The 25017-nt window shown below is 46.6% G+C and overlaps 2 protein-coding genes across 9 annotated transcripts; both read right to left on the minus strand.

The window, feature by feature from the left end:
- Positions 1–12157, minus strand: LOC144056522 (C-type mannose receptor 2-like). 7 transcript variants are annotated; one of them, XM_077573428.1, is made up of 15 exons: positions 11994–12157; positions 8476–8702; positions 8300–8409; positions 8009–8121; positions 7878–7940; positions 7630–7785; positions 3512–3547; positions 3277–3447; positions 2522–2641; positions 2341–2445; positions 2241–2273; positions 2033–2179; positions 958–1081; positions 815–869; positions 682–748 (listed from the first exon to the last, which is right to left on the minus strand). In XM_077573428.1, the coding sequence occupies exons 1-13, from the start codon at positions 12037–12039 to the stop codon at positions 999–1001; spliced, it is 1410 nt and encodes a 469-aa protein (XP_077429554.1). In that variant the 5' UTR covers positions 12040–12157; the 3' UTR covers positions 682–748; positions 815–869; positions 958–998. The 7 variants fall into 7 exon arrangements, with proteins under 7 accessions (XP_077429553.1, XP_077429558.1, XP_077429556.1 ...); XM_077573427.1 differs by having other exon boundaries at positions 1–869; XM_077573432.1 differs by having other exon boundaries at positions 1–869; positions 958–1372.
- Positions 12158–14116: 1959 nt separating this feature from the next.
- canx (calnexin) lies at positions 14117–24805 on the minus strand. Of its 2 annotated transcripts, none has more exons than XM_077573416.1 (15): positions 24674–24805; positions 21075–21296; positions 20926–20999; positions 20201–20259; positions 19984–20125; positions 19830–19911; positions 18979–19171; positions 18713–18902; positions 17883–17996; positions 17642–17798; positions 17245–17460; positions 16680–16799; positions 16249–16378; positions 16086–16168; positions 14117–15584 (listed from the first exon to the last, which is right to left on the minus strand). In XM_077573416.1, exons 2-15 carry the CDS (start codon positions 21291–21293, stop codon positions 15528–15530), a joined length of 1836 nt encoding a protein of 611 aa, XP_077429542.1. In that variant the 5' UTR covers positions 21294–21296; positions 24674–24805; the 3' UTR covers positions 14117–15527. The 2 variants fall into 2 exon arrangements, with proteins under 2 accessions (XP_077429542.1, XP_077429541.1); XM_077573415.1 differs by having other exon boundaries at positions 14117–15587.
- Between the last annotated feature and the right edge of the window lie 212 nt (positions 24806–25017).

The raw sequence follows: 25017 nt of genomic DNA on the forward strand, positions 1-25017 counted from the left end.
TTTTGAAGAATCCTATGGCTGATGATAGATTCATTTCAAACGGCGTTGACTTCAGGGAACCATTTCACTTTTGGTTGACCTTTTTAAGATGGACTAATGACCCTGGGAGGTCCTTGAACTCTTTGTTATGCATGTCTAGTACGGAAAGGTATTGTTTACTTAGGAAAAATACAATTTGAAGCAATTTCTGTTATTGTGTGTTGGGTTTGAGTATTTTTTTAAATTTTCCGTTTCAGTAAAAAAATTCCTCCCCGTGTTTCTGTTTTTCCATGTTTTTGTTTTTCTCAATCATTTCCCACCCTGTTTTTCAGATTTTTTTCCCTGTTTGAATACTTTTAATAATAAAGACAATTTATATATTATACTGTATATGTATATATAAAAATCTAATACAACAGGATTTTAATTGAATTGAATTTTTTTTTTTACAGCGCTTCCATAGGAAAAAATACCTCCAATATTTGGCAAAGTTGTTCAATTGGCATATCGTTGGAGGATTTTTTTCTATTCCAATATTAGTGAAAGTGAATAGCGAACATAAATATCGGCTACAAATATTGCTTATCGGCCTGTCTGACTACCAATAATCGGTATTGGCCCCACGTAGGTCTCTCTCTATCCTGCACTCACACAAAGTCGCAGTCACGAAGAAATCAACTAGCGGCTCATGCGAGCACGTACCTCGTCGTAGATCAACGTTCCAAAGACTTTGTGCCTGGCGTTGGCACATTCTGGTGGACAGTGAAAGCTAGCACAAGACATGAATGGGGTGAAATCAACCTGGTCATGAAAGGTGGTGTCAAGTGTGTCTCACATCTTCCACTTGGTGACGTGGAGGCTGTTGAACTTCGTGCCGCAGGGTGCCGCGTCTGTCGGACACAAGATGAACATAAAGCACGTTTGTTGTTGTTGTTGTTTTTCCCAGCAATGATAGCGGGGACGTGTTGCCTTGCTCACCGTCAAGCGCGCATCCTAAGATGTCAAAGCGAAGGCCGAAGTCAACACCCGCCTCCAGCGGTAGAATGCGGATGTACTTTGTGGACACGGGGGTGCCAAACACGTGAGTCCCCCCGCCGATAAACTACAAATAGAACATCTCCATTTTTGCATTTAATGACAAGAGTTTGGACGAGGAGGCTGAAGTCCGGTTGTCTTATTGTGAAAGGTATGCTTTTCATTTGAAAGGCCGCGCCGTATTTCCGCTTCCTGTTTTTGCGCTTCCTGTTTTTGCGCTTCCTGTTTTTGCGCTTCCTGTTTTGCCGCTTCCTGTTTCGCCGCTTCCTGTTTCGCCGCTTCCTGTTTTGCCGCTTCCTGTTTTGCCGCTTCCTGTTTCGCCGCTTCCTGTTTTGCCGTCCTCCGTTCATCATTCAGCCTGCAGCGTGCAAGTAGTAAATGACGACAAACTGTAAATCTGCCCATGCAAATAAGGCTGCATTTGGAGTGGATTCAATGGTTGCGTTCAACTGAAGACTTGCAATTCTCTCTTACCGGACGGAGTGCCCCGTGGTGGCTAATTGGTCCTAAACAAGCAGTTTAGAGGTGAAATACTCAACACTTGACTGTGAAGTGCTTCGTGTTTGACGAAGCAAACGTCTGACGAAGCAAACGTCTTTGACGAAGTGCTTCGTGTTTGACGAAGCAAACGTCTGACGAAGCAAACGTCTTTGACGAAGCAAACGTCTGACGAAGCAAACGTCTTTGACGAAGCAAACGTCTTTGACGAAGCAAACGTCTTTGACGAAGTGCTTCGTGTTTGACGAAGCAAACGTCTGACGAAGCAAACGTCTTTGACGAAGCAAACGTCTGACGAAGCAAACGTCTTTGACGAAGCAAACGTCTGACGAAGCAAACGTCTGACGAAGCAAACGTCTGACGAAGCAAACGTCTGACGAAGCAAACGTCTTTGACAAAGCAAACGTCTTTGACAAAGCAAACTCCTCCAACTCCTTCATATTTTGGGATAACAAGAACTGAACCCTCACATGATAAGACGAAGCACCTTGAAGATTGCTCGTGGGTTTTCGCATCTTACCGTTGGATCCTCCGACGGCTGGACAAACGGATCCACTCCTTGGTCCGTAAAAGGCCGACTGGATGCGGATGACCCTTTCTTCCTGATCTTCACCCAGACACCAGAGGTTGGGGGGCAAGTTCTGGCATACAAGGCGTTCCATAAAGCCTGCGAGAGAACCATCTTGTCATTTCTGCCTCTTTTCAAGTCACCATCCAAAGAGACTCACCGTCATGAGGCCGTGGAGGTTCTGGAGTTTTTCCTGCAGGACAAAAGCCAAGATGGGCATCAACACGCCATGAGAATCGGCCGCGTGTCACACATCTGACCTTTTCCTCTTCTCTTGCAGATGTAGCCGCTTTTTTTCTGGCAGTCGTCAAATTTCCAGCGGCCGTTGGCAGTGAGTAAGGAAAGACAGCATCCACCAGGATGATCTGGAAGGAGGCGGCAGATACTGAACACGCCTCCCTTCCTCCACGCTGTCAAACATGGGCCGGCTTTTACACTGACCTGCGTTTAAGTGGACGTAACTCAACGGGGATCCATCGGTCCACTTGCCGCCGTCTTCAGTGACGGTGACGTACGCGCCCAACCACAGAGCGGGTGCGCTCGGCAGAAACGCCAAGAGACCTTTGGGTCCAAGGCAAAATTGGGTCCAAGGCAAAATTGGGTCCAAGGCAAAATTGGAGCAAGACATTGACGCATCTGACATTCAACTTCTTGCATCGTGTGTGCGTCTAACGACGACGTTCATGGAGGCTCAGACAAACAACGGGCAGAGAAAAACTGCTGGAATCAAAAAAAACAGCAATCATCATTGGGTGGCCATTGGGAATTTCGGGAGCCCTGCAGTTCTTTGGGCAGTTCTTTGGATGTTTTTGGTCATTTTGGTCGCTTGGCCAGCAGCCATCTTGGAAAGTTGCCTACCGTTGTCGCTTTTCACCATTTGTGCTTAATGGCTCTCATTGTGGTCTGCTGGAGTCCCAAAACTTTAGTCATGGCTGCAATGTTGGATTATTATTCTTTTTATCAATCTCTATTACCATTTTCCTTTGATACAGAAATAAGGTTCTGGGTAAGCCCGGTTCTTCAAGGACTCTCCCTGGGCTTCACTTCCGTTCTCTTTGTTTTTTTTGTATGTGGGTGAGTATGTGCGAGCGTGCGTGCGAGCGTGCGTGCGTGCGTGCGTGCTCATTAGTTCCAAGCCAACACTGCCGCTGGCGACCAGACACACGGACGCAAGGGCGGGCAGACAGACAGCGTACCTTGTATGAAGGCCTGCTCGTGTGAGTCGGTGATGCTGAGCAGGTCGCCTCGGCGGCGGACACACTCGTCTCGCGCCTCCTTCCAGGTCTTGGTGGGCTTGCGGCCCATCAGGTAGCAGAAGTGGTTGGAGGGGTTGCCCGCCCACCACCAGCCACACTTGCCACTCCAGCCTGCAAGCGAGACCGGGTCACTTGAGGGCACATGTGACCAGAGCGCATACGTGTTGACGCCCACCTGGCGGCCGAAGAGGAGGAGACCTTGGGGTCTTTTCTGCAAGGATGCGAGAGGGATCACATATTAGAGAGCAAAGTGCAAAGGCTGCGTTCCAATGCCTCTTCGTAGCATCGCATGTTCCATAGTTCTCCATAACTTAGCACCATGCAATCCTCCAGATAGAAATTGCATTGACTACAAGGAAACCAGTCCTGTGGACGACATGTCAGGCGTGACTTGAGCGTATTTGATGTTGCGCTCTGGATGTCTTCCCACCCAATTTCCTCCTAAACAACTTGAATGATTCTTTTCTTGACAATACTGACTTGTATATTCATTCGTATTTAATATTGACCCTACACGGATAGCGTAGATCTGCATGTGTGCACGTGCATGTGCACGGGGTAGGACACTTTGTTGTGGACGTGTCCATATCAAAGTCACCACTGACTGCAATGTCCCTGAAGTGGCGCGCTGCCAACGCCAGAAGGGAAATGTCATTGGTTGGTTTTTTTTCGAATTCTTTATTTATACTTGTTCACACGTTAAATATATGTCGTCGCTAGGGGTAAAGGGGGGAAAAAATGGATATTGCAATATATTGTTGTGCTCTTTGTCGCTGTCCTGTGTAAAAAAACGGTCTACTTTTGCAATTAATTCAAAAAAAAGGAAAAGCGGCTGATAAGTGTTTTATGATGTCGTGTATTTAGAAACGTAATTCAATTGGATGTCGGACTCGGTCATTCAAGTTCACGAAAGTCCATCGGACGCAGGGCTGGACTGGCCATCTGGCAGTCAGGACAGATGCCCGGTGGGCCGGCCTCCTTCGGGGCCAATGCAATGCTTTCTAAATGAGTTTCTTACATTTTACCCCAAGACCACAATGTAGACTGGGACGAATTTGACAAGATTTCATATCAACCACCAGACCGCAACATGTAAGGAGGAGGGGCAAGAACCTGCCTGCCACCTTCAACTGAAACGAGTGAACAAATCGGAAACACCTCCCAGCGAGCGGAAGAGCAAGACTTGGATTCAAACATTTTTCTACAAAAACGCCCGATCATTAGCGTTGCGGAAAGCTAATTTGCCTTTTTATATCTTCAACAGTCATTGAGACAGAAGCTCACCAAAAGTGCACAATATTTGCTGTGCTCAGATGCCCTCATCTTACCTGCCATGGCGTCGACATTCACTTTGAAGCCAAAGACTGAAGTGTCGCTTCTCATTTGGCATCTTGACTTTTTGGGAGCACCGCAAACATTTCACTTACTGTAGGTGTTCCGTCACTCCACTCAAACATGCCGCCGCCCTTCCTCCGGAGTCCTACGGCATACCGTTGTCCAACGTGATCTTGAGGAAAAGCACAAGAAAAGCTACAGTCCGTGGACAGCCGCGGTAGGCTTCAGCGCGTTCCCAAAATGGATCGATGGACTGCGCACACTTTGATGCTGACAGCCTGACGCATTTGCCGCGAACAAAGCAGGCTTACTCAACTGTGCTATTCATTTAGCCGACAAAATCGCTATTGTGGGTCTGACGTCACTTTAGTTCCATTGAGCAAAATCGATGGAGAGAGATTTGTCTAAAATCTCAATTTCAGAGGAAAATAGTTTGCTTGTAAAAGAAAATCAAAAGTTGATTATCGAAAAAGGAAAAGCAGCTGGTCCGTTATGACACGGCAATGTGAGCCAAGAAGAGGAAAGGCCGTTTGCCGTTTGGGTCTGTGGTGGTTGTCAATCTTGGCTCGTGGGAGCGACTCGGCCTTACACCTCATTTTTTACAGTGTGCAACGCTAATTATTAAGAGCTTGCACCAGTGGTCAAGTGGGTATACTCTCAATTGGCTTTCTTTTAAAAACAATGACATGTAAGAATTAAAAAGCAGTTATTTGTACTTGCTCGCAATAATGAAGTCATCATGACTTGTTAAGAACAGTTTGATAACACAAGCAAGCTGAAATCATGTCAAATGTATTTATCATGAGGCAAACAAAGTCTACGCTAGAAAACAAATGAGCATATTTAGTGAATAATAGGGCCGGGACAAAATATCCTTTGGCGATACTTGTTCACGCCATCCGCAGTATCGATCCATTAAGTGGTATCGCGATACTTCATTGATAGCATACATTGCCGTGCGGCGGGGCTGCATCCCAAGTAGCCAGCGCGATGTTCATCTGCCAATCCCGGAGGGGGACGGCATCGCGCCACCGCCGTTTCCAGGCAAGTCAAACAAAGACAAGCGGCGCTTTCCTTCTTCGCTCACTGCTATTGCTCACTTTCTTTTCCTCCCCTTTTAGTCATGTGCTTAAATTCCGCAGGTGGTCGGCGGTGCGGGGGATTCGTCGGCGGTGCGGGGGATTCGTCGGCGGTGCGGGGGACTCGCCGGCGTCCAGGTTTCAAAGTGCTCCCCTGGGGAATATACCGTCCTTCCCCGACAGCCGCCGCTTTCGTCATCCGTTTGAAGTCGGCGGCCGCGCGCCGGGGAACGGCTCCTCTGCACCGGCATTCGCCAGGAGGTCAAATGGGCCTGCCGCAGTAGCAGCCCAACGGCGAGGGGCCCCGCTCTTGACCCATGGGAAAGCCACGCTCAGAACAAGACAGGTGCGTTACAACTTCCAAGTGTCCACGATCAACATGTCTTGCAATTCATTCCATTTGTTTTTAGCCCTGGATTTCCAAAACGTCAGGATCACTCAATCCATCAAATCTTGATTTCACCTTTCATACTTTGAATGCAACACAAAGTGCCTGAAGGAGAACAAACAGCAGGAAAATCCAAAACACAAACAGATTCCCTCCCACCCCCCCGTCAAATGTGCTTCCCTGGAACGGCCCACACAAATTTAGGTGCAGCTTCAAATGCAATTGGCTGCAGATGAAATTGAAAACGCTTGCTAATATCACTTGAGTGGAAAATGGGCCATCCTGGCAGGATGATGATCCCTTTTTCAAATCCACATTTATCAGGAACCCGATTGGATCGTGACACCAGTGGACCGTCCCAGCCCGAGTGAATAGTCAACAAAAACTGTGAAAAACTGTTGTGAGACTTCAGTACTGTTTTGTGCGCAATCTTAAACTATTTGTCCCCATTCTTGTGTTTCAATTGACCGATACTTCAAAATCAAAATTGCTTCGTGTGTAACCGGTGTTAGATATTATTAACATTTCAATTCTTTATTTTCATATATTAACCATTGTTATACATTATTAACATCTTAATTCTTTATATTAACCATGTTGAAAGGTTTTATAGACGTGTAAAGCAAGTAGTGTTGAACTCAGTACAATTTGACCTTAAGCTGGGACATATTCTTTGGTCTAGAAGTTCCTTCTCTGCGGGAAAACACATTTGGTCCTTGAGAACAGAATCGGTTTCGAACACGCACCCCTGACTCTGTTTTCGCCATCGCTCACGGAAAAGTACCCAGAGAGGAGGTTTTGTCTACAAATGAAAGAGAGGCGGTCGGTTTTAACTATAAGAAGCCATTTTACACGCGGAAGAGACACATTCGGCGCTCTGAAATTCCACCTGTTAAGTGATGAATTGGAGCCTGTCACGATGTCCAGAGATCTCTGTTAGATTAAAATCATTTTTGCAAAGGTGTTTTTTCTTACATTAAATCTGTCTTCAAGTTTTGGAACACGCAAAGACGACAAATCGTTTTATTCCTCTTTCACCGGCAGCGTCCATCCCAGGAACATGATCAAGTATCCCGTGTACGAGGGCCAATCAGTTCATCTGAGCCACATCTCTGGGCCACTGTTGTGGCTCGGGTGGACCATTTGAAGGATAGTTTTCCTCGACATGACCCGCCCTACTCTGCCTCTGATTGGCTCATCAGTCCTCATGCCAAAAGTTAGCCAATCTAATCAGTGTAGGCAGGGGGCGCTAGGCCATGGCTGAACGGTGTGCATCACAAGCGGCTATACTCAATATAGGCTGAAAAAGAAATGGATATACCCGCGTATACCCTGGATTACACCACTGGCTTGCACCAAATCCAGCCTTAAGACACACCCCCCCCTCCTGCGCCCATGAATGCTGTGAAGCATTGTGGGACTACAGCTGGCATCATCGGTTGGTCGGTTGGTTAGTTGGTCGGTCGGTTAGTTGGTCGGTTTGACACTCACCAGACAAGAATTTAGCCTCATGCGCTGAGTGGACACTGGCCAGGTGACTTTTCCGTGCTTGGCAAAAGTCCTCAGATGCCTGCCAAGTTTTCCTCGAGTCCCCAACAAAATAGCAAGAGTCACCGTACCGGAAGCCGCCAGGGTTGCAGTCCAAAGCTGAAGCCACAAACAAACTTTTCGTTAGAAAAGCATGACGAGACGGTGCAAGTATAAAAAATGTCAATAAAAAAAGCCTCGCTGAGACGCACTGTCCACTCGATTGTAACCGTAACCGTAGTCTTTGTAGGAACACATCCGTCCGTCCGGGCAGTCTGCCAGGAAGACGACACGATTGCACTTTTCTCCTTTCAAAGTCAACATGACGGACATGCAGGTTTACCGTTCAGCGACCGCTCGCACATGTACGTCAACCGGAATGTGCACGGGCCGTATCTCCACCTGCCCTTGAGGACGTACGCGCAGGACTCAGCTTTGTAGTTGCCGGGAGGAGTGCTGGAAAGCGAGACACGCATCTGACAAACGGGACAAATTGGAGACTTTTCTCTCCTTTCTGATGGAAAGTTAACAAAAGCCTTTTTTTTTCCCCCTTGTCACATTTTGGAAACGGCTTCCAAAATCTTGATGTTGTCCCGCCTGACAACCAAAGGACGCCAAGACGTGAGCTTCTTACCTTCTGGCATGACCTCCGTCCCAGTTGGCGTAGGTCGCCGTTACGCGGCCGTTGGACCACGTCAGAGTCTCTGTTCCCGCTTCATATTGACACCAGGCCCTGTCGCATTTCTGTGGAGACCAATCCCGGTTGTCAATCGCATACCAGCAGAGAGTAGACTTGCGCTTCCGTCTCACCAGATTGGAGAGTCCGATCCAGAACAGCGTGTCGTAGCCCATTCGCCCCATGACGAAGGTTTCCTGGTCCGCCGAGGTGAGGGAGAGCAGGTCGCCGCCTTCCCAGACGCAGTGGTGACGGGCCCCCAGCCAACCGTTGAAGGCCTTCATCTTCTTGTAGCAGCTGAAGCCGTGCCGCTCCCACCCGTTGGCCGTATCACATGCTGACCTCCCATCGGCTGCTGACACTTTTGGAGATTATTCTGACATATTAGCACAATTGCCTTGCGCATGCACAGGTCGGTACCCCGTGGCATTATGGGCAAGGGGGACAATGCTATGCTTGTAGCATTTAGCCTACAAGTGTGTTTGGTTCAAAAGCATTTTCGATTCCAGCGCCGTCGCCGAGGGGGTCATTTGGGGATAGAAGCAGGTTCATAAATGGCCGTCACTCCATTAGTTTGGTTACACGTACGTCCGCTGGCAAGCTTGGCGATTGCTTCTGTCCGATCCCTCGCTTTCAGGATATTGACAAAATAAATGAAAGAAATGTTTCCATTTGAGCCTCTTTTAAGTCCGTTTGGATCTTCCTTTTCTGTCTGGAAATTGGGACGAGTGAACGCAGGTTTGCAAGCATACACTTCCGTCTTCTCCAGCTTTGCAATGGTGTTTTTTGTTTTTTTTGGCCTAAAAACTCCATTAGGACAGTTAAAAAGTAGCTGTTCGTTTTGGCACTTAAGGCTGAAAGTCGGCTGAAAGTCGGCTGAAAGTCGGCTGAAAGTCGGCTGAAAGTCGGCTGAAAGTCGGCTGAAAGTCGGCTGAAAGTGGGCTGAAAGTCGGCTGAAAGCCGTTAAACAATGGTTGCAAGCAAACTGAAATCAGATCAATAGAACTTTGTCGGAATTTTATCAAATACTTCTGCCCATTACATTATAAGACGAGATGCATACCTTTTTTTTTTATACATGGCCCATGTATAAAATAACAAGGTATCCTGCCTTAAGTTATATTGCACTTGTAATGCACTTGACGTTGTGTTCCTAAAATACAAATGGTCATATTGGACATTTTCAATATGTTATTTTTTAAAGCTAGTGTTTTATAAAATAATTATAAATGAAGGCAAAGCTCCATTTATTTGTTTTTAAGAATGAAAACTACATCCAAGTGCAATTGAAGGCACATTCCCTTCGTTTAAACAGGGAGAATGGATTACAAAGTAGCATAGGTCCACAATATTGAAAACATTAAGAAAAGGAAGCGCAGCCAAGCAACAGCTGTCAAAAACTACGGTTGCACACTATGCTAACAGTTAGCTACTAGCCACGAACGCCGGAGAATTGTACCCTATCGTGTAACGACGGGGTCATTTACTTGTGGTTTCTTCGTGTCCTAAATTAGCTATTTAATGTACTTTCGGGGTGGCATTACGATAATGGTGGCAGAAAATATGTCATTTCAATACAAACGTCGATAATGCAAGCCAAGATGTCAAAGGGAAAAAGTCAAGCTAGCGTTCACGCCACCATGTAGGCAGACTTCAAAGTCAAATCCGGCAAGGCTGTTGCATTGAATGCATTCGTGTCAATGTATTATTTGGCCAGCTTTATTTTGAAGTTTGCCTTAGAGTAAGTGTTTGCGCCTTGGCGAATTCCCTGACGTGAATGACGGCGCTGTCAGCACACAGCTCGCAATTGCACACACAAACACCGAGAGGGACTTACATTTCAATCTTTTTGTTTTGGTGGAAAAAGCAAGTCTTTTCAAATCCGAGTCAAGTCACAAGTCATTGTTGTTAAAGTCAAAGTTACCATTTTTGTCAAGTTGAGGCTTAAGTCGTCAAGTCACATGACTCGAGTCCACACCTCTGGTTATTGCGCACTTGGCTTAATCTCTCTAATCACCACTCGGGAATAAAAGACAACCAAAGTTGGCAAACAAGACGAGTTCATGACAACAAAAAGTCATTTATTGGCAGTGTTGGGCATAACGGCGTTTAAACTAACAGTGTTAGGAAAATGTTTTTTTTGTTTTCATAAACGGACTAATCTAACGAATTATTCTCCCCGTATTTGAAACGCCGCTATCGTTATTGTATGTGAAATGCGTTGCGTTACAATTCCTTTATTAGATTCAAGGCTCGAAGTAAGCTAAGACGTTGTGCAGTTGTGTGCGGCTCTTTTGCGGAAATCTTGATCTGAAATGTCAATTGCACACAATTAGAGGCACTGCTGTTGTCGGACCTCGTCACAATAAAAGTCTCTTGACAGCTGAAATGTAAAGGCACTTTTATTTTGGAGGTGCCGCGGGAAGCCGCACTCTTGAGCCTTCTTCAAGGACAAGCCTCGGATCATGGCCAAGCCTTACTTGCATATTTGTCAATTGGTGTGTAGATCATTTCTTGAGTTTAAATGTACAAACAGCTAAGGTGCGAGCAATAGATGTTAGGCGGAATAGTGGTATGCCTAAAGAAACCACTATTCATCAGCAAAAAGTGGAAGTCGTTGAGTCCTACAAGTATCTTGGCACAGTTTTTGGCTCAAAACTTCAATTTGATGCTGAAAATTTGCTGCTCGTCGAGTTGATTGTCAAACGCGGTCAACCAAGACTTCATTTAATGAGGCTCAAGTTGAATTCCTTTCCTGCCTGTGACACCGTCTTAAAACAATTTGATCACGCGTTGATTGAAAGCCTTTTAACATGTTCTTTTAACTGCTGCTATAATGGTTTGTGTTTGAAAGAGAAAAAGAAAAAGAATAGCTTAAATAGCATTGTCAAAGTGCCTTCCAAGATTATTGGAGCTTGTCAGTGAGACTTGGGCACAATTTGGGAAGACCGAGTAGCTAAGCTAGCAAGAAGAATTATTCGCCAAAATGATCATGCATGTCCCATCTCAGGAATTCTCTCTTCTGCCTCCAGGCAGACGTTCTAACAAAGGAAAAGCGATCAGTATTCAAAGTCCTTTATTCCCTCTGCTATGAAGCTCCTAAACGCAGACCAATGCTCATTTTAAATGATTGTTATTTTACATTCTAAAGGAATAATTGACTGAATGATCACTTTTTATTGTCCTTATTATTTAGGCTCCCATGCTTTGATGTGTGTCTTGATGTATGCTGCTCATTCACTTATCCGTTAATGGACTGGTTGGACTTGGGTGTGCAGACTGGGAAGCTACAAATGAAGTTGTCTGAATCGAACCCCCCAAATGGATTCCAAGAGCACGCGAGTGGATGTGAAAAAAAAAAAAAAAAGCACAGGTCCAAAGTGAGCACCACGAGCAGGCTCCACGTGAGTGATTTCCTCTAAAGCAGTGGTGTCCAAACTCGGTCCTCGGGGGCCGGTAGTCCCGCAGGTTTTGGATATTTCTCTCCTCCAACACAGCTGAAGCTCATCAGCAAGCTCTACTAAGCCTGATAACAATCCTGTTGATTGAAACAGGTGCGTTGGAGCAGGGAAACCTCCAAAACCTGCGGGACTACCGGCCCCCGAGGACCGAGTTTGGACACCACTGCTCTAAAGTGAATCTCACACCTCACCTGTGCAAAACAGGACGAGCATCAGGAGCGCGGCCGGCGTCCTCATCGTCAAGGAAGGAAGAAGCAGCCCTGGAACCCAGCCCAGTGCCCGCAGAGAGAAGATTCCGACGCACGCGCTCGCAGTTCAAGGCGCGAGTGGACACGTCAACTGTCGTAGATTAAAAGGCCGCAGTGTGGTGACGGGCGTGACGTCACCCACGCGACATCTGACGCACAGAGTTCAGCGCCAATCAACTTGATTTACTTTGAAACAACACTACACAAAGTGAAAATTAGTCAGGGCCTTTATACTAAATCAGATTACCAAAGGCCGTTTAGTAATCGGATGGCCGGTATTTAGCGTCGTGAATCCCCCCCCCCCCCCCCTTATAGCAGAACCGGGCCCGCAGGTGGGTGGCAGCACCCCAGCAGAAATATGATATCGACATGTTCTATTAAAAATACAAGCAGCAACGTTTCCAAGTCAAATGCAGGCTTTATCATTGTGAAGAGTCATTGTGCTTTTTAGACGTGCTTTCAATTGAAATGCAGTCCAAAATGAGGGCCGGCACACTTGGAGTTGAATGGAAACAAAAGCGCCTGGGAAAAATCATGTCATTCCCATCAGGTGCCAGGAGCTTTTTCCCTCTTCCTGTTCCTCAGTGATGCCGCCGCATTCCTCAGGTGTCACAACTCCCAGCAGGCCTCGCTCGCCGGCCTTCTCCCGCACCTCCCTGCCTGCTCACCTGACCCGCCTCCTCCCACTCCTTGTGATGCGGCACGACCTCGGCTTGGTAGGATCGGCGCGCACTTTGCCTGAAGAGGTCACGGTCCTCGTTGAAAATTGGGCCAGTCCCAATGTCCATCAGATGGGTCTTCGCTTTGGATGTCTCTGGACGAGGGGGGGGGGGGGGGGGCTTGTTGCTCACGTTGCTCACGTTGCTCACGTTGCTGGGCATCATTGTGCCACAAGTATGCAGTATTGCAAATTCAAGTCCTCCAATTGTGTAGGATTCCGTGCGGACATGGTTCGACAAAACGCATTCAACTTCCTCTTACATATACTCACTGCATTATGCATAGACTGGTCACCCCTTGAGATTTACGCAATATTATATGACGACATATTTGTGGAGAAAAGGCGGCGGGTTTTTGTTTGTTCTTGTTTTTTCTTATCATTCACCCATTCAGGCGGCGTCTGAGGTCGCCACATAAGATGCGCAATTCAAATGGACTTTAAGACGTGTCAAAATGACTGCACGTGGCAAAGTCATGAGGTCGCTCGGTCCTATGGCACGAGCCGCCAACACTCCTTGTGGCCACAAAGGTCCCACTCACTCGTCATCGAAAATTCTTATCAAGAAGTCATTTTTCTTCAGATTTTTGTAGGAGGCAAATATCTGCTTTCATTTGAAATATACTTCTGTATCAATGTTCTATTTATAATATAGCCTCAACATAACGAGTATTGCGATTTGAAGTCTTTTTTGATATGGACATTTCTTAGAAGAACGATACGGGCTGTTCGGTCCCTGTCGGACCCATGTCAGAGTTTGCTAAGTGGAATTTGTTTCCAGTGAGGGTTGGACTCCGCCAAGGTTGCCTTTTGCCACAGACTCTGTTCAGAACTTTTATGGACACAATTTGTAGGCCTCAACATTGCATCTCTGCTTTTTGCCGACGATGTGGCGCTGCCGGCTTCTTCAAGCCGTCATCTCCAACTTTGGCTGGAGCGCTTCGCGGCAGAGAGTGAAGCGGTCGGGATGAAAAGCAACACCTCCAAATCCGAGACCGCGGTCCTGTCGGAAGAGCATTTGCGCCCACATTTCACACTTACTCGGTACTTGAGTATTCTTTTCAGCAAATACTTGACTTGTGCTTGAGTGATTTTTTTCACCACTAGCTTTTACGCGAGTACAATTTTGGCCTGACTATTTTGTACCACTTTCTGAACAGATGTACTTTTTTGTACACAGAAATAAAATGTTTACACTTCATATTCATTTTTACAATTCAATTATTAGAACACACAATTTCTACAGTCTCACGCACACACAATGTGTTGGCTCATTATCTGATAAAAGTGCACATGAAATCATCTCCACATCAATTTGGAACAGCACCAAGAAGAAAACAAATCCAACTTTATGTTCCATTTGGCCTTTTTATTCATCAAAACACACATCAGCATCTGTCACAGTATTTCGAGTCAAAGTTGGACCTTTCCAGCGCCATCTCGCTCGCCACGCCGTGCATCCAGCAGGAAGAGGCGGGGCCACCGCTTTAGTTTCAACACAAAAAGCTAAAACGGACAAATCAACAATCATAATAATAATAAAAAGCAACCAAGCAGCAGTTAGCCAGTGGACCTGTTAGACAGTGTGTTAGCAGGCGGCACCACCAAAACGACGACAATGATGCCAATACGCTTTTTATTTTATTTTTAGCAACTCTATCAAATACGCTTTTTGATTGATTTTGAGCAACTCTATCAAATACGCTTTTTGATTGATTTTGAGCAACTCTTATCCAAATCCCAATATGCTGATTATGGAGTCGGGAATGAGTGAATGCTTCCAAACGCAGCGACTTTTCAAAAATCATTCAACCTTCCCCACTCTTTAATCATGATATCGGGAGGTGTAGATGGCGCACCTCGATAGTTCCTCAAATGGCAACACAAAATCAGAAAATAAGGAAGCTGACTCAAGTACCACAGCTAAGGCTAAGCTAAGTAGCTAACGAAACAAAGACGCATGGACAGGGCGACGCCTCAAAACAGGATGTGCCACTCAGCCACTTCCTGTTCAGTGCAGAGCTACGTTGAATGATTCCATCACATAATAAAAAATAAAAAACACACACACATACACCCCCAAAAAATGATGTCAGAGGTCAACCTTCAGATTTCATTGCAATCTCATGACGGATTGACGTCCGGAGTGATGTCATCGACGTAAAGAGCAGAAGGCGACCCATCGCTTCAAATTCATCAACCGTGGTGACATGAAACTGACGTTAGGAGTCAATTCAAGAAAAGCATTACGCATTTACGACAAATAATGTCTTTTTTGTCCACCTATCTATGCCAGTGACGTATCGCATCAGGCAGGCCCGTCCACTTGTTGGCAGGAGGACCAAATCAACTGCACCAGCAACTTTGGAGATTTTCTTTTTTTCCTCATTCGCTCATTAATGATCCGATTGGGTTCAACCGACCACTGCTTGCGATTAATCGTTACGTCGCAAATGAGGGCTGATTAGCATTAGCGCGTGTGTGCGGTGTCATCCGATTGGCCGCCGGGATGGAGTCCGCTCTGGCGATTTGTTTCGGAATGATGCAAGTGGACTTGGGTAATCTCTTTCCAAATAACAAAAACAAAACCAAAAAACCTTACGTCTAAGTCAGTCCTGCCGGCGCTGGAATCGTCGGCGCTTTTCGCTTTCATTCTTCGCATCCACGCGGAGGCTGAGCGGCCGAGGTGGGGGGGTGGTGGGGGGGGGGGTTGCTATAGGGCGGGGGGGTCGGGGCTTGGGGCTGCGGTTTGAGACTGATCAGTCCTTTCTGACCTTCCTGTTCCTGGGAGATCTGCGCAGAACGTCATCCTCCAACTTCTGACACAAAAGAAACGAGTCATGTCAAAGTCACCATGGCAACGTCATCTCCCAAAAACACTTCACAAGACCGGCAGATAATCCACTTGGGTCAAGAATAAATTTGGCCGATAAAACCTGGGGGACGACTTTTGGGGAAAAATATCCTCGTGACATAAAAACATCAAGAAATTGCCCAAGCCTAATTATGACAATTCTTGAAACGGCTATTTTTAGCAGCTTCTGTTCTCGGAGCTCGGCTTTTTGGTTGAGATATGAAAAAAAACAAAAACAGTAAAGACAAAAGTTGTACATTGCTGGAAACCTTTTTTGTTTTCTTTTTAAACACCAAGTCCAAACTGTCAATTCAATACAATCCTCAACGGGGATTTCAAAAGAAAAAAGTGATTTGATGCTGAGGAAATAAAAACGCTTTTCAGTCTAGCAACAGCAAAAGTCGTCAAAACGAGACGCAAGGTCGCAAGCAGGGATTTGTCACAATGAGGAGAAAGTCTTCACCTCCTCGTCCTCCTTGTCGCCGTCCACGTCCTCTTTGTCAACGTTGGCCTCTTCCTCCTCCGCTTGGTCGTCGTGCTCGCCGTCTGCACGCACACGCGCAAGCCTGAGGTCACGGCAGCACAAAAGAGGAACGCCACAAAGTGTGCCGGGCGCTCTCACAGACCTGGGCTGCCCTTGTCCTCCTTGTCCTCCTTGTCCTCCTCGTCCTCGTCCGCCTCTTTCACATCAGGCTGAGCCTCGTCCGTTTTCTTGTAGTCCGCCGCCGCCGCCGCCGCCGGGGCATCGCTCTTCTTCTGCAAGCAAACCAGCGTCGTCGCCATTTGACTCGCACGTCACCACACGTATGACGCAAACATGAGACGTTTTCCAGAGGCATGACATCTCCTTGCTTGAGAAATCATCAGACATTTCTTGTGACTTCGAAAAAAAATAAAAAGGTGAAAAGAGGTGTTTGCAAAGGTCTTATTTGGATGAAGATAATCAAGTCTTCTTTCATGAAAGATTGCAGAGATTTTTGAAAACAGCTTGACAAATTCGACAAAAGTTGTAGAACTTCAAAAGAGGTGATCTTTGTGTGTGTTGATGCGCACTTGCCTTCCCGGTGCAGCAGAAGACCAGGATGAGGACGAGCGGCAACGCCACCGTCAGCACGTAGACCGCCCACAGCCACGGACGCTCTTCTGCCGCGCTCATCATCTGAGACGCCAGGCTCGGCTGTCCCAAAACATTTGCACTTTGCTTGTAAGGGGGCCACAAAACGGGGCAAAACTTTGACGCTTTCCCACGACAGCATTTTCACATCCAGTCGGACCGTCTTCGTTTTGTGTTGTCAAAAATGGGAAATTTGCAAATTTGGTCTCATAAGATAAAAAAAAAATAAAAAGGTCAGAAGTCATTTGGGGGTTGAGAAAAGGTGTCTAGTTACAAAAGTCTTGTCCCAAAAAAAAGAAAAGAAGAATAAAGTCATTTGATGAAGGACACGTGCAAAGAATTGAAGTTGAAAGTTGCCAAATACAACAGCGGCCTTTTTGTTTACGTCGCATCAAAGAAGTCACAAAACGCCAACAACATTTTCTAGCAAAACAAAAGTCAGATTTGGAATTTTCAAACTTGTCGTACGCTGGATCTCGTCTTTGAGATAAAAGCGGTGATTGGGTACCTCGGCGGCACCCTCGGCGGCCTTCTTGAGGCCCCAGCCGTCGCTGGCCCAACGCTCGGCCACGTTGCGGTCGTCCGTCACCAGGAAGTTGTCGAAAAAGATGTCCGACGTCATGGACCACAGCTCCAGGCCCACGGCGCTGAAGGTGCTCATTTGGAACGGGTGCAGGTCCTCGAAGAAGTCCGGGTTGGCTATCTTGCGCGCCTTCCACACGCCCTGCACACGCCGCCGCGTCAGGGAAATCACTTTGTCCCGCTCCCCAATCACTACACAGACTTCACGAAGCCAACAGAGTTTCTGCTGCATGGCGCCAAAGCATCACTTTTGTCTCATTCAAACTCAACTCTTAACATAGTTGCAGGATGGCATCAAAGCACTACTTTTGTCCACACGTCACCTGGTAGTTGGGGTTGTCAATCATGGCCGCCTTCCACTTGCCCTTGTAGTCGGGGTTGTCGATGGCGGGGCGCTTCCAGGGCCCGCAGCCGGGCGCCGCCTCGCAGGCCGGGTTGGGGATCTGAGGCGCCTCCCACTCGCCGTCCATGTCCTCGTCCCTGACGGACACACGCACGCACGGGTCACAGGTGGCGACGCGGCGGCAACAACGCGGCGGCAACGACGCGGCGGCAACAACGCACCAGTCCTCGGGCTTGACGGCGACGGGGTCTCCGATGTACTCGGGCTCGTTGTCCAGCCAGCCGTCAGGTTTGACCGCATCCTCGTCGGGAATCTGGGCGGGAGCGTCCTCGTCCCTGCGCGCGCGCCAACAAAATGGTGCCGTTCAATTTCAGTTATCATTCAAAAGCAACGCCTTTCCCGTCAAAGTCACTATTTTTGAACAAGTAAAAAAAAAAAAAAAAGAACAAGTGGACGCTCAGCGCTGCTCAGTTCCTTCGAGCCCAATATGACATTTGGCAGAGGCATCTTTTGTTCATTTGCAGTCATAAAAAAGTTTTCTCCCGTAAATATCATTAAGCATAGAATTGATACTTTATTTAAGTTATAAAAAGTCCTCTTGTTTATGTTAAACAAATTTAAAAACATCACAAATGATGCCGTTTCTAATTTGGACACTCGTATGTCGAGAAAGGCTTCTTGGGAGGAGCAATATGGCCGCCTCGTGACTTCAAACGTCTCGGCCTATCGGCTATCCAGTCAGATTCAGATCAGTGGGAGCAAATCATATTGGGGATTTTGTTTTTATGCTGTTGAAAACTTATTTGGCGCCAAGAAAAAGTGCTTGCGAGCAGTTGACGAACATCTTTGTGACCGTTTGCGGCGTCGAACAAACCCGAAGATAGTCGCTAGCATCACAAACTCTCGCCGACTTGGTTGATTGTACCGACTACAAAAGACAACTTTGCTGAAGTGAGGCTAAAATCTGCAGCAGCCGTTAAAAAAAAAAATCAAAATGATTTCATGTCTGAAGTTCAGGGGCGCTATTTCCTTGTTATTGTTTTTGACTGACCAGTCATCGGGTTTGGCGGCGTCCGGGTCCTGAATCTTGGGCCTCTCATCCCAGTCTTCGGGCTTGCGGTCTTCGGGGTCCTCGATCTCAGCGGGGGGGTTGACCGGGGGGGTCACGTCCGTCAACAGGCTGCCGCTGTTCACCACCGTTTGGTCCACCAGCATCTCAAACGTGTTGTCGGGGTTCAACACTGGGGGGCGCACGTGAGTCAGTCATGTGGACACATTTGGCGTGCGTGCGTGCGTGCGTGCGCGTGGCTTTCTGACCCAGGGTGTAGAGATGCGTCTTCTTGTCGGTGTAGTACGTGCGCAGGTCAGCATCGGGCTTCTTGCTGTGTTTTTCCTCGTACTGCCCCGTTTTGGGATTCTTGTGTCGGAAGATGAAGTGCAGCTTGTAGTCCTCGCCGCATTTGTCCGGTCCGAACATGATGGTGTACGCCGTCTTGTCCACAAACTGGGCCTACATTTCAAACACATTTGCTCATTTCAACTTGCCTTAATAGAATTTGTTCAGTAGGACGTAAAAGTGCACTCAAGATACGTTGGATCAATAAATCACTGCAACTTACGCTGTCAGGCGATTCAAACTTTGAATCTAATTACAGGATTTTTAACATGGAAAACTCGTGCGACCACAAACATCTTCGCCAGCAATTTAGTTGCCGTCTCCAATCCTTTTTTTTCCTCCTTACATTTGTGAACTTGGAGTCCGGAAGGTCGATTTGGAAAAGAGTTGAAAGCTCAACGGACAGACGAGTATTTGTCCATTCTTGAGAGTTGACGGAATATTTCCACATTTAAATGTCAACTGTTTTGTGGTTAACGAGCACTTTGAATTTCATGTCTTCATGTTGATGCATTGTCGTCCTTCACAAAATGGTTTCATCTACGGCAGATTTCATTTTTCATTGCATTTGCAAAAGCCACAAATGTCAACATGTTCATTTCGATGGGTCGCGACCTTTCCCCGGAGAAATTCCTCGCAAGCTAATTTTCCCTGACGATCCCGTGGGGCTGTTGTACTTCAACATGGCTGCCTGGGCGGGTGAGAGGGGGCCCGAGCGCGCCGGGATCAGTCGAATATGTTCATGTGTGAGGTATAACGTGGACAGACTGACCAGGTCCAGTTCAGGCGTCTGAGTCAGCAACTTGATGTAAGCGCCGCCGCAGTCGATGCCAGCCTGGAAGTTCACCTCGTACCTGAAACACGCACACACGGTCACGCACGGTCACGCACGGCACTCAAGCGTGCGCACGTGTACTCAATCTTACTGAAGGATGAGCGGCATGGTGTCAAAAGTGAACGGTCGCAGCAGCAGGGCGGAGATGGCGTGATGTTTGGCTCGAGACTTGAGGACCAGACCTTTGTCGCCGGGGAGCTTGCTGTCCTTCATCTCCTCCACCTCCCACTTGCCTGCATGTCATCATCATCATCATCATCATCGTCGTCGTCGTCGTCGTCGTCGTCACGTGCGTGCGGCACACCCACCATCGTACTTGGCGATGTCCTCATCGGTGTCGTCCTTCTTGGCACGGGACAGCACCCAGCTGCAAGATGATTGACAGCCCATCAGAGACGGCGCCAAGAAGTCACTTTCTTGCAAACGATACTTTCGATGTGGCTTCTCCTCCTTACAAGGCTCTCAAAGCGTTTGACATTCGACTACTTTTTCACCTACTGATGACATCAGCAGCATCAAGCGGGGGTTCAATATCTTGCTCAAGGATACTTGGACACGGTGTCACAATGGCATGGGATCGAACCCACACGCTCGCCCTAGCATTGAGCCACGCCGCCGGCAACATTCACAACCAAAAATGTGCTTTCACACTTACAGTATGTCCACAGGGAGGGTCGGGGTCGGGTCGGGGGACAGTTTGACGCCGTTCGGCCAATTCCAAGCTTGAGGAGTACGAACGGTAAATGATGCCCAAGTGCCAGTAGGTGGCAGCGATGCAACATTTTTGATTAGAGCTCTTATGCTCTTATACCAGCATTAACTGCATTTGCATTCGTTTCAGCCATGAAAAGATGAGCAGCAGCCGTTTTGCACTAAGAGCAACGTTACCAACAATTTCAACTCTCATGTCAAAGCAGCAGCAATGAGGAGTGAATGTGAGAACGCTTCTCTCAATCCCACAAAAGCTTTTTGTGTGGACATTTTGGCTATGATCCAGTTGTGCCAGATGTCGAATAGCCAAGTAGGCGCTCACCTGTCCAGTGTTCCTCGATCAAAGGATTCGGCAAAGTAGTGTTCTCCCATTGGCTCCGGGGCCTTGTAGGTCACCTGCAACATGGTCACCACGTCGTCACTCGCACTCGCCATACACCGATAACAAATAGAAGCGGCCAATCGGCTTACTTTGGGAACGGCCGGTGTTTTGGGAGGTGCCGGGGTGTCGTGGTCGTCCTCCGGCTCCTCGTGGACTCCCATGAGGTCCAGGTCCATGTCATCGTCGTCCACGTCCACATCTTGGTCCAGGACGTCCTCGTCCGGGTCGTGGGCCGCGCATGTCGGCACCAGGCTCAGGCAGAGGACGCCCGTCGCCAAGACAACGCACAACCACACCGTCCGATCCATCGTCTGCCAACCAGATGCCCGCCGGGCGTGCGCTTCATGTTACTGTGGCCATGGATGGGCGCCGTGGTAACCGAGCACCCACAGGACACGCAAGTCACCCTCGTGACATCACCACACAGACAACCCTGAGGGGGCGGGGCCCTTGTGGTTACATCGGGATAGACCGATTATCTGCACCGATATTCAACACTTTGACCATCATCAGGATTTTTGAAGAATTCCGTTTCAAACTATTTACATTTGCAGTTCACGTCCTAAGAGATGCTGCTGATCCTGGAAGATAAGTCCAATTTTTAAAATGGCAGCTATTTTAGAAAACTTCATTTAACTGCAAAATTTTAAATAAGAAAAGAAAAAAAGAAAGAAAGCATGTTTAAGTTTTTATTGAACTTTTTAAGACTCTGGGAGGCCCCTGAACTTTTTGTTAGAATTTTACAAAGAAGTTTTTTTTTTAATCCAATATCGCCAATGTTAAAAGTTGTTCAATAAATAGCTTTAAGTTAAAGTACCACTGAAATTGCATTTTCTTTTTCTGCCAATATTTTCCCTTTTAGTTCAAATGAATATCGATTATAGGCCTCCTTGACTAATTGGTATTGGTAAAAAAATACATTTAAAAAAGTGCATCATGATGCTCACTGGGAATTTGACTGCAACACGGCAACAAGTCACATGAGCCGTCATCACAACTTGTCATTAAAAAGCAGTGGCGGGCTGAGATGCAGACGCTAATCAGGCTAATGGGATTAGCCAGATTGTGAAATGTTACCGTTATTTTTTGCATAATATAGTAGCCATCTGGCACACGAGCACTCATTATGTGTGTGTATTTTATAGAAATGTGGGCGTGGTCAGTAAAATGATGCCTTGAAGATCTTCTCTAATTGGCCCTCATAAATTATAGCAAAGTCATGGTCGGTTTGCTGAAGCTTTGTTTCTCTCTGCAAATCGAGTAGCACTAATCTGGGTCGGCTGTGATTACAGATAGACTGATGTGGTTTTTCCAGGGTCGATACAAATACCGATGATTAATTTAGTAGTCAAATTTGTCAAAGTGACGATTATCGGAAGGGCGACAACTAAAGAGTAGCAAGAACGTTGTTGGGCTCTTTGAAATGTTCTACAGAAGGTAAGCGTGGAACAAAAATGTAAACGTCCTAAAAGTCAGCTGAGAAGTGAGCCCAAGCACATTTTGAGTGTTTTTTTATGTGAAGGCATTACCTTGGGTGGGGGGGGGGGTTGCCCCCACCAACATGGCCGCTATATGTAGGCACCAAGCTAGGCTACAGTGAATTGTTCTACCTGCCGCCACGTGACTAATCAAACGCTAATCAACGGCCTTGAGCTAATGTAAACATTAGCAGCTAAAGGCAAATAGCTCACTAATGTTGACGACGCTAACATGTCAGCAGCTAACTCGCCAAATAGCTAACAGACACGACTGTGGCAATTGAAATCAGACACAACTTTTAACGTTTTACAAGAAAACCAAGTTTCAAGAAATAAAACTTGCTCAATTCATGGTCGGCCATTTTCATGGTCAATGTTAATGTGACTTGCGACTAAAGAGTTGAACAAAAACGTGGTGCGCTTTGACTTTCTTCTTCCCGCACTTGGTGCAAGGTTCCTGGCAGGCATCAACGTGCACACTGACCAGGTTGAACCAGATCCGCCGGACAGACTGGATCTAAAGACGTGGACCGGCCTCTGGTCGCCTAGCAACCAACTCCCAGATTCTAATCGTTAACCAATCGTGACCAAAAAGAGAGACCAAGGGAAAAAAAACATTTATGCTGACTGATTTTATAAATCAAATATTTGGAATGTGTGAAGGTTGTAGATGTCCAAAATGTTTGTGAATCAGATTTTTGTCCGACCGCACGCCATCCCCTGAACAAACGACATCACAAACTGCCAACCTCACTATGCAATATTTTTCTTCTTTTGTACTGCGGCTCACTTCAGCGTTTACACGGTGCGACACGTCCATCAATTGGCCAGCGCCTGCTTCCCCCCCCCCCCTTAATGTTCTGATTTCTGTCATCCTTCATGAAAGTAAACTGATTGTGTTGAATCAAAATCAAACACAAACGTCAGCTTTTACTCTGGAAAACAGGGATCAACATTTTGTCCTATTTTCTAACCTTGCTTGGGACCAAAACCTTAACTGAATCTGAAATCATTTGACAGTGTAGAAAATGCAATAAATAAATAAAATAAAATAAAATGAAATAAATAAACTTGCTTGAAACCTGACTCAGTAATTAAATCAATAAAATAGCACTCACAACTCAACCAATTAGTGACATTGTTAGTTGCAGCCCTCCTTTCAATATCTTGCATTTTTTCTTCTTCAAATTGCTCTTCTTTTTATTTTAATCTTGTATTTTCAAATATGCATATGACACATAAGTATCTTGAATTTGCCATTATGGGGAATCAAATAAGACTGAACTTATCTTACATGACCTTATCTTAATGAGGTGAAGTGTCCAGAAGGAAATCTTGTTGGATGTTGCTTACTTGCTTTAAATGCGGGAAACTCATTTAAATGGCTTCTTCTTTTTTTGGCGTGCATTTCCAAAAAGCTCGAAGTGGTCAAGGTCCTACTCAAAAATAAATTGGCCGTTGATTAGTTTCTTTGAAATGAATGGTTTGTGCTTGGGAAAGCTACCATAGCAACTCTCCTAGTTCGCCGTGAACGGCTCTGATTGGTCAATTGCCGTACGCTGTCACGTTGAGACGGACACTTCTCGCGAGCATTTAGCGGTAAACGTCACAAAGTCTTGTCAACTAGTCGCTACGAAAAGACAAGTTGACTTGCACTCGCCGTGACGCCGATCAACGGCAACTCGTCATTGACACATGTGCGTTTAAGAAAATCCTCAAACCATCACTAAAATCCCAATGTCATCAATCAATTGCCTAGTAAATGAAACGTATAGTAACGTAAAATTATTTGGATTGCTAAGTAAACAAAACAAATTGAAGAAAAAAAATCTGTAGCCGCTCCGGAATTAGCTAACACGGTTAACTCTCCTCTTAACCTAACCTAGGCTAACCTCATTAGCACTTATGAAACAGAGGCTTTTGGAGGCACCAAGCTTAACTTGGTTATCCTGACTCGAGCGAACTTCAACAAGTTAAAGCTAACTGCTAGCTAACTAGCTGCATGATCGGCTAACGTAGCACGCTAGCATTAGCAGGCCAGCCCAGCTAACCTCAAACGCCCACACCGCGACTTTCTTCTACCAGTACGGAGCGAAACGCACATTTACGACACGCAAGCACAGTGTACAGACAGCGACGCTTTAAAAATAGAAAGAAAAAAATGGCCACGTAGCAAGAACGTTTTTCATTTATTCGCCAAGTGAACTCACCTCAGCCGCCTGCTCGGGAACTGGCGTCCAAAATCACGTGGGAATATTGGACCGCGACAAGGACCGCCCAAGTCTGCTGCTGATTGGTCAAAGAGGAGAACACCCTGACGTTGGCTGTCAACTGGCACCGGCCGATTGGTCGCTCGGGCAGCTGCAACTCGTGGACGGCGGTAATTGGTCAAGCTGGCAACGGATGCCAAGAAGTGATTGGTCCATGCGGCGGCTTGTCGGATGGGTTCGTTATGAAAGCGTCTGCTTTTTTTAAGCGATGTTATTTATTTATGTATATATATTTTTTTCCGAATAAGTGTCACGGACTCTATAATGGGAGCTATTTTTTATAC

This window comes from Vanacampus margaritifer, chromosome 8 (assembly GCF_051991255.1).
Source record: "Vanacampus margaritifer isolate UIUO_Vmar chromosome 8, RoL_Vmar_1.0, whole genome shotgun sequence".
Taxonomy (NCBI): Eukaryota; Metazoa; Chordata; class Actinopteri; order Syngnathiformes; family Syngnathidae; genus Vanacampus; species Vanacampus margaritifer.

Bases quoted from the DNA above. Each gene is read 5' to 3' on its own strand.
- LOC144056522 (XM_077573427.1), bottom strand. From the start codon at position 12,039: ATGAGGACGCCGGCCGCGCTCCTGATGCTCGTCCTGTTTTGCACAG. The intron at 3,548-7,629 runs GTGAGTGTCAAA...GCATCCTTGCAG, and splicing joins TGAGGCTAAATTCTTGTCTG to AAAAGACCCCAAGGTCTCCT. The intron at 2,180-2,240 runs GTGAGTCTCTTT...GTTCTCTCGCAG, and splicing joins ACCTCCACGGCCTCATGACG to GCTTTATGGAACGCCTTGTA.
- canx (XM_077573415.1), bottom strand. From the start codon at position 21,293: ATGGATCGGACGGTGTGGTTGTGCGTTGTCTTGGCGACGGGCGTCCTC. The intron at 19,912-19,983 runs GTAAGATTGAGT...TGCGTGTTTCAG, and splicing joins ACCATGCCGCTCATCCTTCA to GTACGAGGTGAACTTCCAGG. The intron at 15,588-16,085 runs GTGAAGACTTTC...CTTTTGTGTCAG, and splicing joins GCGACAAGGAGGACGAGGAG to AAGTTGGAGGATGACGTTCT.